General features: G+C 60.3%; 1 protein-coding gene across 1 annotated transcript; it reads right to left on the bottom strand.

The window, feature by feature from the left end:
• Positions 1-842: 842 nt before the first annotated feature.
• On the bottom strand, positions 843-12,189 carry INSRR (insulin receptor related receptor). Its single transcript, XM_030231218.2, has 21 exons — positions 11,327-12,189; positions 9,721-10,033; positions 9,493-9,635; positions 9,212-9,356; positions 8,914-9,128; positions 8,719-8,845; positions 8,379-8,617; positions 8,125-8,292; positions 7,829-8,018; positions 7,662-7,703; positions 7,288-7,553; positions 7,038-7,174; positions 5,975-6,140; positions 4,664-4,772; positions 4,484-4,554; positions 3,603-3,832; positions 3,414-3,524; positions 3,154-3,313; positions 1,997-2,126; positions 1,792-1,926; positions 843-1,660 (listed from the first exon to the last, which is right to left on the bottom strand). The coding sequence occupies exons 1-21, from the start codon at positions 11,865-11,867 to the stop codon at positions 1,390-1,392; spliced, it is 3,909 nt and encodes a 1,302-aa protein (XP_030087078.1). The 5' UTR covers positions 11,868-12,189; the 3' UTR covers positions 843-1,389.
• Between the last annotated feature and the right edge of the window lie 661 nt (positions 12,190-12,850).

Below are 12,850 nucleotides of genomic sequence, written 5' to 3'. Positions count from 1 at the left end.
CACCGACCACGGAGCCCGTCTGTGCCCTGCCTGTGCCCTGCCGCCAGCCTCCCTGCACGCTGGCACCCTACACCGGCACCCCCAGCCCCACCAAGTGGATCCATCCCACCACTGGAACCCCCAAAATTCCCGGGGCACACCCGCTCCAGGACCTGGCTCAGGGCGGGCTGCAGTGTAAGGGACGAGGCTCATCACCATCCCGAGGGCCACCTGCTGTCCCCCGAGCTGTCGCACCCCCGCCGACGGTGCCCCCAAATCTGGAGGAGTGACGGCCTCTCCTGGATCAAGCTCTCCCCAGCACCCCGTTCTGTCGGGGCGCAGAGATGCTGGAGACGGGGGCACGTTTGGTGGCACAGTGGCTCTGTCCCCAGCTGTCCCCTCCGACCAGCGCCCATCTCGTCCTCCTCCCCGAGGTGGGGCAGGACAGGACAAGGTTCCCCATCCCCACCGGATGCTGTTTTGTCCCCGAGCTTGCTCGGAAGCACATCGGGGCGGGGGGGGGGGGGGGGGGCTCATCCCAGCGCTGAGTTCTGCACGTTCTCAGCCCGCACCCTTCCCCCACGGCTCATCTTCACCACCAGCCCCCAGCGGCACCCACGGGGCCTCGATTCCTTTGGGGACACCTCCCGTGGGCCCCCACTGGACACCCCAGCACCCCCCTCCCCGGCAGAGCAGGCCCGTGGCTGCGGCCACATCCTCCTAAATTCCACTGCTTTGACGTTTTTCTCTAGAAACGCCCCCGGTCTGGGCACCGCAGGGCAAAGCCACAGGACGCAGATAGGACTGGGGGGTGGGGAGCCCCTTGTGCCGCGCCCCCGCGACCCCCACAAGCCAGGCACTGCTGCAGCTGAGCTTCAGCCCCTTTATTCGAGCTCAGATTGGGAAGTGATGCCCCTTCCATGGACCAGCACGGCCTCGGCACTGGTCCCAGTGCAGGGGACTGGGAAGAGACATCAGGGCAACCCCAGGCTTCTCGGAGTCCCGTGACTCAGTTTCCCCACCTGGGAAAGGTGTGGGGCTCACAGGGGTTGCTGCCCTGGGGAGTGATGACAGGGGCAGATTGATGGGGGACCCCAAATGTCAAACCCTGCTACCCATTCCCATACCCACATTATCCCACCCGCAAAAAAAGGAAAAATGGGTGTTCTCCTCCCAACCAGCAGCCCCTCACTCCCTCCCTCTGACTCGGAGCACCCCCAATTTATTTTCAGGGGGAAATGCATCCCACAGAACATCCTTGCCTTGCTGCCACCCTCCTCCCAAGGCACCCACGCCCTGGCTGGGCCCTTGGAAGCAATAAATAATGCAGGGGGGGTCCCAGCAAGTGGGGGGTGGCTGGAGAAGGGCGTGGGGTGCAGAGTCCAGCGGGGGTCTGAGGACACCCCGGGGTCAGAGTGAGGCTGTCCCATTGGGGAGCTGCCCTGGGCTGTGGTCCCTGCGTGCGGGCAGGGGGGATGCGGGGGGCTCATCCTCCTCGGGGGACGGATCTGTCTCGGTGCTGGAGGGCTCCCCCGAGCCGTGATGGCCATTCTCGGGGCTGTAGAAGAAGGAGAGGGTGCGGAAAGCAGGCGCCATGTGGTCCTTGATGCGCTCCAGGAGCTGGACGAAGGAGGGGCGCTGGCGAGGGTTCTGCTGCCAGCACAGGCACATCAGCTCGTGGCTGCAGAGAGAGGGCACCCGCTGGCTTTGGGGGGCTCCCAATAGCCCCCCCAGCACCGCAGAGAGCAGGATTTCCCCTGGCAGCCTCTCCCACAGCAGGGTGGGGCTGTGAGGGCCGTCCCCAGCACTCACAGCTCGTCGGGGCAGTTCTCGGGCCGCTCCAGGATGCCGTTGTCCATGACAAAGCGCAGGACCTGCTCGTTGGACATGCCCTGGTAGGGCTGCTCGGCCAGCGTGGCGATCTCCCACAGCACCACCCCGAATGACCTGCGAGAGCACCTCTGCTCAGCTGGGGGGGTCCCCAAATCCCCCCGGCTGTGCCCACCCCAGCACCCACCAGACGTCAGACTGGGTGTTGAAGATGCCGTCCTTGAGCGCCTCGGGGGACATCCAGCGCACGGGGAGCAGCCCCTTGCCCCCTTTGCGGTAATAATCCGTCTCATAGATATCCCGGGTCATGCCAAAATCTGGTGGAGGAGGAAGAGGAGGAGGAAGGTGTGGGCAGCAGGAGATAGGGCTGGCACCGCCACTGCCCACCCACTGTTGCCCTTTTCTGACCCAGAGATGGGGCAACTGCAAAGTGTTTTAAAAACTTTGATTCTATTTTCAGTCTCATGCGAAGGGTGAGACAATACAGCTGTTATAATTCATGCCATCACAATCAGAGGCTAATGATTTCTTAATTACAATACACTCTAAGTGTTTTTTGGCCTATCAGCTTTAGCTGCACCATGTTGTAAGTGCCTTACAGCTAATCATCTAAAATTACTCTTCGTGGGTCCTACTACAGTGCATCTTTCATAGCTCTATCTCTCTAAAGTATCTAGTCTTTTTTGTAAGGCTATCTTTTGAAACTTATCTCTAGTTCATTTTTTCTCTCAACAATATCTGTCTTATTGCCATGGCATTTCTGAGTTAGTATCTTATCTCAAGATTTGTATACAGATGCACACTATGTGAGTCTTCTCACAGAATTTACTGAATCCCTGGGTTGGAAGAGACCTTCAAGATCATCAAGTCCAACCCAGCCCCAACACCTCAACTAGACCCTGGCACCCAGTGCCACATCCAGGTTTGTTCTAAACACATCCAGGGGTGGTGGCTCCACCACCTCCCTGGGCAGCCATTCCAGAACTTTATCATTCTTCACGTGAAAAACTTTTTCCTAATATCCAGCCCTTGGTGAAGCTTAAGGCTGTGTCCTCTGGTTCTGTCAGCTCCTGGAGAAAGAGACCAACCTCACCTGACTACAACCATTTTTCAAGAAGCTGTAGAGAGTGATAAAGTCACCTCTGAGTCTCCTTTTCTCCAGGCTGAACATCCCCAGCTCCCTCAGCTGTTCCTCACAGGGTTTGTGCTCCAAGCCCCTCTCCAGCCTCGCCACCTCCTCTGGACACGCTCAAGCATCCCAACATCCTTCCCAAACTGAGGGGCCCAAAACTGAACACAGTTTTGTCAGGTTTCCAGAATTTTCTTTACATTTCTCACACCCACCTCCAATCTTGACGGTGAAGTCCTCGGACACCATGCAGTTGCGGGCAGCCAGGTCCCGGTGCACGAACTTGTTGGCGCTGAGGTAGGCCATGCCGTCAGCGATCTCCCCCGCCATCTGGATCATGTCCTTCAGCGACGGCGGCGGCAGCCCGGGGTTGTTCTGCACCGTGCACACACTCAGGGCTGGGGCAGGGGCACGCCAGGACCCCCCTGGACAAAGGATGAGTGTCCCTTCCCCTGGCACCTGACCAGCTCCTCACCTCAGCTTCAGGCCTGAGTGAACGCAGGTAGCTCTTCAGGTCACCACGTGTCATCAGCTCCATGATGACCAAAGCTGGCTGGCCCTGGGATACCACGCCGAGCAGACGGACCTGCACGGACAAAGAGGGCTGGCATGTCAGTGGCCAGACCCTCCATGTCCCCTCCCTCCCCCTCAGCTGCCCACCTACCACGTGGTGGCACTTGAAGGCTTTCATGACGGAGGCCTCGTTGAGGAACTCGATGCGCTCCCGCATGGTGGCCAGCTCGTTGACTGTCTTCAGGGCCACCTTGGTCTCCTCTCCCTCCGTGACCAGCCCCAGCGCCACCCCCTCATACACCATCCCAAAGGAGCCCTGTCCCAGCTCCCGGATCACTGTGATCTTCTCCCGGGACACCTCCCACTCATCAGGCATGTACACTGTGGGGTGAGTGGGGATCGCCCCATCCCCATCACTGTGACTAACCCCATCTGCATCCCCGTCCTCATCTCCATGTCATCACCATCCTAGTCCCTATCCCCATTCCCATCTCCAACCCATTCCCATCCTTATCTCCATCCCTTTCTCATTCCCACCTCCATTCCATCACCATCTTCCTCCCTGTCCCCATCCCCACCCCATTCCCTTTTCCATCTCTATCCCATCATCTCCATTCCATCACTATCCTCCTCCCTGTCCCCATTACCATTCCCATTCCATCACCATCCTCCTCTGTCCCCACCCCATCCCCATCTTAATCTTCATCCCATTTTCATTCCCATCTCCATTCCATCACCATCCTCCTCCATGTCCCCATCCCCCTGCCATTCCCATTCCCATTCCCATTCCCATTCCCATTCCCATTCCCATTCCCATTCCCATTCCCATTCCCATTCCCATTTCATTCCCATCCCCACCTCCATTCCCATCTCCATTCCCCTAATCTCCACTCCATCCCCACCCCTGTACTCATCTCCATCTCATCTCCCTCCCATCCCAGTCTCACCCCATCCCCCCCAGCGTGACCCCAGCACAGAAAGGGCTCGGTGGCCCTTTGGGGTGGCCCAGCCTGTCCCCATGTCCCCACGTACTGTCCGAGGCGCTGAAGTACTCGGGGTTGACGGAGGCGTAGAGCGTCCCGCTGGGGTACCCATCGTGGTTCCTGCCGGGGTGGGCAGAGCTTGGAGCTGCTGCCTCCCCCAGCCCTGCCCAGGCCTGGTTTGGCCAGACCCCAGCCCAGCCCAGCCCTGGGGAGGCAGGGGGGTCGTTACCTCTTCTTGTTGTAGAAGAAGACAAAGACGGCCAGGCAGGAGATGAGCACCATGAGCACCACGGGCGTGACGGTGAGCAGCACGTAGAAGCTGCTGGACTCTTCCTCGGCTGCCAGGAGCAGGTGGCCATGGATCAGGGTCTGGGCACTCATCCCACCTCACATGGGACACCTGTCCCACCACCAGGCCGGAGAGGGGGAGCCTCCAGCTCCCCAGACCAGCAGCACCCTCAGATCCCTGTGTGCCCCTGTCCCAGAGCATCCCTCAACCCTTTTGTCCCAGTGTCCAACTCCCCAGACTCCCAAATCTTCAATCCAGCAGCATCCTTGGATGAAGGATGGGAAGAAGACCAGCCTGGCGGAGCAGAGGTCTTTGGCTGGAACTCAGGGAGAAAGGAGAGGCTCTGATCTTTGGAAGAGGGAGTGGGAAGTTCAGGAGGATCTGAGGGAGCTCAGGACAAGAATGAAAACTAGAAGGACCAAAACCCAGCTAGAACTGAATCTGTTTCTATAAAAATGTTTCTATAAAAATGTTTCTATAAATCCATTAGTACCTAAGGGAGAGCTGAGAAGAAAGTGAGTGCTGGGCACTGCTGAGGGACCTCAAATCCTGGGGTCAGTTTTGGACCCCACAAGACAAGAAAGACATTGAGGGGCTGGAATGTGACCAGAGAAGGGATCAGAACTGGGGAGGGGTCTGGAGCACCAGGAGCAACTGAGGGTGTGAGGGGGGGGCTCATCCTGGAGAAAACATTCAGGGGGGACCTTGTGGCTCTGCACAACTCCTGACAGGAGGGGACAGGCAGGTGGTGGAAGGCTCTGCTCCCAGGGAACAGGGACAGGAGCAGAGGAAGTGGCCTCAAGTTGCCCCAGGGGAGGTTTGGATTGGATATTGGGGAAAACTGGAAAGCATTGGAGCAGGCTGCCCAGGGCACTGGTGAAGTCTTTGTCCCTGGGGGAATTTAACAGAGGTGTGGATGTGGCACTTCAGGGCATGAGTTAGAGACAGCCTTGGCAGTGCTGAGGGAACATTTGGACTCACTGGTCTGGGAGGCCTTTTCCAACCCAAATGATTCTGTGACTCTGTGATTCTCCAGTGTCTCAGGCCAGGATCATCCCTCAACCCCTCAACTTCCCAGCCCAGCAACCACTCCCACCTTCAGCAGCCAGGCCCAGCAGCATCCCCTGACCCCACACGTCCATCCCAGCAGCACAGCCCAATTCCCCAGTGAGCCCCAGCTCCCCGACCCCACAGCTGCCCCCTCCCTGCCCACCAAGGTCCCTGATGATGTCCCCTGTCCCCTGCAGGTACCTGGCCCCAGGATGTAAAACTTGACCAGCCCTGTCCACGAGCCGTTGCCAGCCAGAGAGGTGGCCCGGACCTTGGCTGAGTAGTTTCCTGGCTGGAGCAGAGCCAGGTGGACACCCCCATACTTGGAGTAGCGGTGGCGTGAGACGCAGACAACAGTGGTGACCTCCTGGAGGGGACAACACGGGGGTGACAAAGGGGTTTCATCCCCCCCAGCCATGTGTAAGCCTTGGGAGAGGGATGGGGATGGGGTTGGGGATGGAGATGGGGATGGGGATGGGGATGGAGATGGGGATGGAGATGGAGATGGGGATGGGGATGTGGATGGAGATGGAGATGGAGATGGAGATGGAGATGGAGATGGAGATGGGAGGGATGGATGGAGATGGAGATGGAGATGGGGATGGGGATGGAGATGGGGATGGAGATGGAGATGGGGATGGGGATGTGTATGGAGATGGAGATGGAGATGGAGATGGGGATGGGGATGGAGATGGAGATGGAGATGGAGATGGAGATGTGGGTGGAGATGGAGATGGAGATGGAGATGGAGATGGAGATGGAGATGGAGATGGGGATGGAGATGGAGATGGAGATGGAGATGGAGATGGAGATGGAGATGGAGATGAGATGGAGATGGGGATGGAGATGGGGATGGAGATGGAGATGGGGATGGGGATGGGGATGGAGATGAGATGGAGATGGAGATGGAGATGGAGATGGAGATGGAGATGGAGATGAGATGGAGATGGTGATGGGGATGGGGATGGGGATGGGGATGGAGATGGAGATGGAGATGGGGATGGGGATGGAGATGGAGATGGAGATGGCGATGGAGATGGAGATGGGGATGGGGATGGGGATGGGCATGGAGATGGAGATGGAGATGGAGATGTAGATGGAGATGGAGATGGAGATGGAGATGGAGATGGAGATGGAGGTGGAGATGGAGATGGAGATGGAGATGGAGATGGGTGGGGTGGGATAGGATGGGATGGCATGGATGCTGTGCCCCTATAACCAGAGCTGGCAGGGCTGGGCAGGGGGTGCCACAGGAGGTTCTCACCTCAGTCTCCCGGCTGTACTTAATCTCATACTTGAGGATGAGCCCGTTGGGGTTCCTGGGTTCCTCCCAGCGCAGCAGGACACTGTTCTTGCCAGCTGGCTCCCACGTGACATTGCCAGGAATGTTGTCAGCTTGCACTGGAGAGAGGCACAGAGGGAGTCAGCTCCTGGGGGTACCACCTGCACCCCAACCCCCATCTCAACAACAACCCAGCACGGCCAGGGTGGGGTTTGGAGGGCTGGGGACGCACGCTCGGGCATGGTCCGGGCGAAGACGAAGGTGGCAGCGCTGCAGCCCACGGTGTGCGCCGCGTGGTTGCAGGCGTGGATGTCGATGCGGTACTCGGTGAAGTGGCGCAGCCGTGACAGCACCGCCCGGTCACGCACCACCTTGTCCTCGAAGATCTGAAAGTGAGGCTTGGGCTCGCCTCCAGGGCGGCTCGGGGCCAGGGGCTCTGCTGAGGAGGTGTTGGCCGCAGGTGTGACGGCCACCACGTCCCTGCGCTGCTTTGGGGTCCTGCAGGACACGGGGACAGGAAGTGGTGCGGAGTTGAAACCCTGAGGTTGTCCCCCAAAATTGATCAGGGGAGGGGAGAATCCCCAGGCTGGTGTGGTCCCAGCTCACCTCTGTGGGTTCTTATTGATGGATGTCACCTTCCAGGGTGGCCTGAGACAGCAGGAAATCAGTTAAAGGGGCTGCAAGGAGCAGCCACTGGACCCCCCCCACCCAGGCAGACCCACGCACCCAGCTTGAGGGAGCCCCCCAAAGCAGGGAACCCCCCCAGATGGCACCTGGGGATGGTGATGGAATTGTGGAGGAAGTTCTCAAACTTCTTCTGGAAGGACTCAGCCTCGCCCTCGATGCGGAGCTGCCCGTCAGTGGGGCGGCAGGGACAGCACCTCTCCTCCGCATCCTGCTCCCCCTCGGGACCATCCCCAAACCCGAAACGCGTGTCTGCGCTGCTGGTGGGCAGCTTCAGGCCTGTGGGCAGCAAGGGGCAGGGCTGGCAGAGCCTGGCTCAGCGGCACCACCCTTGCTCTGCTGCTGTCCTTGGCTGCTGTGCTGCCCCTGCCCTGCCTGGCCTCACCTTTGTGGCAGTAGTCGTTGATGTAGAGCTCCATGTCCTCGGCCAGCTGCTGCCACAGCACCAGGTAGTAGACGATGTTGCCGTTGCGTTGCGTGGGCGGCTTCCAACGCACCACGATGTGGGAGGAAGAGTTGGACATGGAGATGACATCCCGGGGCACCGTTGGGGCTGGGATGGCACAGGGGTGGTCAGTCTTTCCTTGGGATGGGGGGACGTCCACCACGGGCATCGCCGGCCCCGTGCCAGCCCCTTACCCGCTGGCATGGTGCGGATGTAAACCACCTCACTCTGGGCGCCGTAGTTGCGTCCTTCCTCGGCCGTGGTGAGGGTGATGGCACGCACGAAGATAGCGTACTGGGTCCAGGGACGGAGGTTGAGCAGCGTCACCCCCGGCTCCTGCTCGCTGCTCAGGGGCAGATCTACGTCCAGCACGTTCCAGCTCTGGGCCCCACAGGCATCCTGCCCCACATACTCTGACACGTTCTGGAAGGGTCTGTCCCACACCGGGCATCAAGGAGGGTCCAGCAGGGACAGAGGACAGCACAGGCTGGCATACCCAAGCCCTCCACAACAGGGACAAGAGGGAGCACTTACGACTCCTTGTAGTAGACAATGAAGCTGAGGAGGTCCCGGTACTCGGGGGGCCGGTACCGCTCCCACTTGAGGAAGATGCGATCGGACTCGGTGACATTGGAGATGAAGCGCAGGGTCTGGGTCTTGCCTGTGGGGAGGAGGCAGGGCTCAGGCAGAGGTCGTGGCACTGCTGGTTGTCCCCATCCCCGTACTCACAAGACGCCCGGTCCCCATTGGTGCGGGGGTTGATCTCTGCTTTGTTCTGCCGGCCCTTGGTGCCTGTCACCTCCTCCATGCGATAGATCTCGGCCAGGCACAGCTTGGGATTGAACGCAAAGTACATCTTGCCCACGGGGATGGAGAGGATGTGGTGGCTCCAGTCCCAGAGCTGCTGCAGGTTCTGGTTGTCCAGGACGTACAGGGTGTAATTCCTAGGGAAGGAGATGTGGATGGAGGCAGTGGGCAAGGGCACCTTCAGGGCCACACGTCCCCCCCAAACCCACACCATCCTCACCCATCCACCATGGAGTCACCACGGATCAGTTTTAGGTTCTTGAAGAAGGACAAGGAGACGAGGGCAAAGGAGTGTTTGATCTTCAGGAAGCCTGTGATGGTCTCAATGAGCCCTAGGCTGCTCTGCAGCTCCGAGGCCAGGTTATCTGGGAATGACACACTGTGTGAGCTCAGGGAGAGGGGCACCTCCCCATTAATTCACCCTGCAAGGCAAAACACCCCCTTCTTCCACAGCAGCTCTCCCACCCAGGGTGGGTCTGGCAGGGCAGCTCTGGCACTCACAGCCCCGGCGGATGTTGAGGATGAGGTTCCCCTCGATGAGGGTGCAGCCCCCCAGCTCCTGAGCCGCCTGCATCGAGTCGATGGTCTTGGTGCCCACCTTGCACTCCTTGGGACACAGCCCCTCGCACTTGTGGCAGAACATGCTGTGGGCAGGGCGACAGGGATGGGACGTGAGCTGCCCAGTGTGCCACCACCGCGCCCACATCAGGGCGTTGAGGACACCCTCACCTGCTCTCGTTCCTGGTGTACCCCGAGGGACACTCGGACAGGCACTGCCGCTGGTGGATGACGAACTTGGAGGCGTCGCGGGGGTTGTCGGAGACCTTGCGGAGGCTGGCGCAGTACTCGGCGGTGACGCAGCGCCAGCCCTCGTACTCGTAGGTGCGGGGCGGGCACGAGGGCAGGCAGTGCCCGTTGAAGTGGAAGTGGCGGCAGGCCACGCAGGCCCGTCGGTCGTGGGGGCGGCCACAGCCCCCCAGGCACTCAGCGTGGCAGCACTCGCCCGCCGCCGTGCATGCCGAGCCCGCGCCACATGGGCACACTGGGAGGGGAGACAAGGCACACGTGGGCACGGAGCTCGGGCTGCACAGCTTGGCATTGGGGTCGGGGGGAGAGGAGAGAGAGGGGAAGGGCTCAGGGGGCTGCTGGCATCCTCCAGGGCTGGGGGACAACGGGAGTGAGGGTGGGGTGGAGAGATTGATGGAGGGATGGATGGATGGATGGATGGATGGATGGATGGATGGATGGATGGATGGATGGATGGATGGATGGATGGATGGATGGTGGGATGCAGGGAAGGATGGATTTAGTAATGGAGGAATGCAGGGATGGTGGGATGGTGGAATGGAGGGAGGGATGGTGGGATTTGGTGATGGAGGAATGCAGGGAGGGAGGGAGGGAGGGATGGTGGGATGAAGGGATGCAGGGAGGGAGTGATGTGGGGATGAAGGGATGTAGGGAGGGATGGATTCAGTGATGGAGGAATACAGGGATGCAGGGAGGGAGGGATGGTGGGATGAAGGGAAGAAGGTGATGCAAGGATGGAGAGATGGATGGTGGGATTAAGGGTTGCAGGGAAGGGGGGGATGTGGGGTTGGATTTGGTGATGGAGGAACGCAGGGATGGTGAGATGAAGGGAGGAATGTGATGCAAGGACAGAAGGAAGGATGCAGGGAGAGAAGGAGGGATGCTGGGATGTGAGGATGCAAGAATGGAGGCAGAAAGGGAAGGATACAGGGATACAGGGAGGTAGAGATGGATTGATGGAGAAGTGGATGGAGGCATGGCAGCACTGATGGAGGGGTGCCCAACGGGATGGAGGAACGGATGGATGGACATGTGATGAGTGAGGCTGGCCAGGCAGGTGGGTTGATGGGTGGCTGAGTGAGCAGCTGGATGGGTGGATGAGGGGCTGCATAGAGGGACAGCAGGACAGATGGATGGACAAGGTGGGGCTCGGCCCATGCTGAACCCCATCTGCCCGTGAAGCCAGGCCAGGGCCACAGCTGAGGTTGCAGCCCTGATAAGGATCTGTGTTTATAGTACATATTTCATTACCAGCTCTCCTGTTTACAGAAAACGAGCTCAGGAGGGGCCTGTATTTACCTCGCCGCTGGGAAAACACAGCAGCCCAGGAGCTGGCCTCTCCTCGGAGGATGATACAGCACGGATCTGGTTACCCCACCGTGCTGCCTGCACAGCACACTCCCGGCAGCAGGGGAGCCACAGCCACACGCCGGGCCTGCCATCCCCAGGTAGCTCCACCAGCACCCTCCCAGTTTCCCCCACAGTGCAAACCAGCACCCTCCCAGCAAAGCAGCACAACCAGGCCCACCTTTCTGGCAGTAGCTGGAGGTCCAGCAGCGATAATCCAGCTGCCCATTGACGCTGGTCTGCACGCACGGCTTCTCCACATCCAGGATGCCCGGGCAGACGTCGGCACACTCTTCAGCCAACTTATTGCCAACGATGTAGGTGCTGTCCCCGCTGTCGGGCAGCAGCAGCCCCCAGTCGATGGTGGAGAGGTGGCAGAGCTCCTGGTTGCGCTCGATGCGCACCGAACCGCGGAGGATGTGGGCCAGGCTGTGCAGCCCCACGTCCCGCAGGTGCGGCATCTCGAAGATGACCAAGGCGTAGCTGAAGAAGAGGTTGGTGCCGCGGATGACGGAGAGGTTGGGGAAGAGATCCCTCAGGCTCTCCAGCCCATAGACGCGGAACAGGAGCAGGTACTCAGTGATCATCAGCAGGCGAGGGAAGCTGAGCCCCCGGAAGTCCTCGGCGCCCGTGGTGAACATCAGCAGGATCTGCAGGTTGCCCTCGATGATGGAGCAGTTCTCCAGCTTCCGCAGCTGGGACACGTCGTTGCGGATGTCCATGCTGCCGCAGACTGCGGTGGCGAGAGGGGGACCCCGTGGGTGGCAGCAGGGACGGGACAGCTGCTCCCCACCCCTACCCAGGGATCCCCCAGGGGATGCTCGGGGGGGGTTTAATATCCTGGTGCTGCCTGTCAAGCGTGGCTGGAATTGGAGATGTGAGCGGCTCTGGCAGCAGCCGGCTCTCCGGGGCACGGCGCGTCCGTCAGCAGTGATGCTAACAAGGCCTGGCAGGCTGCTCTGCCCCTTGTCAGCCCCACAATCACGTCCCAGCCCTGGGGAAACTGTCTGGGGGTGCAGAGGGCTTTTCCCCTTCCCCAGGTTGCGGGGCAGCTGTGGGTGCTCCTGGATCTCCCCACTCACGGTTACCCAGTGAGTGGCAGCTCCAGCAAGGTTGTCTCCATTAACTCCCCCTCGTGCCCAGACAGGTAGCAAGGCTACCACAGGTGTCCATGTGGCACTGCCCCAGCCCCACACTGGCTGTCCTGGGCTTTTCCACCCAGAAATGGGCAGCAGGAGCCCCAGCACCTCCTGCTTCCTGATCCTGGCAGGGATGCAAGAGCCAGACTAAGCAAAGAGCTTCCCATTGACAGCATTCCCAGCCAGAAACCAGGGCCAGGTCCTGAGGGGATCAGGTATGTGGTTCACCCCTCACCTGCCTGCTGCCAGCCCTGGCTCATGGCCATGACCTTGTGACCTCATGCCTGGTGGTGATTTTCCCCTCTTGGTGTCACCCATGAACCGTGGGCACCATGTGGCCCTGGGCACCGTGGCCCCATGGGCACTGTGGCTCTGGCAGCTGCCCATAGCCCCTCACTGGCAGCCCTGGAGGGTCCCTCTGTCCCCCTGCAGCACCAGCCCCGAGGGTTGCAGCCCCCGCTGCCACCATCACCTCCCTGACCCTGCAAAGTCCCCCAGTAAGGGGAGGGGGTCTCCCGTGCCCCTGGGAGCACAGACAGAGGGCAGGGGTCCCAGTGGGAGCAGGC

The sequence above is a fragment of the Serinus canaria genome, chromosome 25 (assembly GCF_022539315.1).
Source record: "Serinus canaria isolate serCan28SL12 chromosome 25, serCan2020, whole genome shotgun sequence".
In the NCBI taxonomy this organism is placed as follows: domain Eukaryota; kingdom Metazoa; phylum Chordata; class Aves; order Passeriformes; family Fringillidae; genus Serinus; species Serinus canaria.
This window is presented reverse-complemented; position numbering and strand designations above follow the sequence as displayed.

Bases quoted from the DNA above. Each gene is read 5' to 3' on its own strand.
- INSRR (XM_030231218.2), bottom strand. From the start codon at position 11,867: ATGGACATCCGCAACGACGTGTCCCAGCTGCGGAAGCTGGAGAACTGC. The intron at 9,357-9,492 runs GTGAGTGCCAGA...TGTCATTCCCAG, and splicing joins CCTCAACATCCGCCGGGGCT to ATAACCTGGCCTCGGAGCTG. The intron at 8,019-8,124 runs GTGAGGCCAGGC...TGCTGCCCACAG, and splicing joins CAACGACTACTGCCACAAAG to GCCTGAAGCTGCCCACCAGC.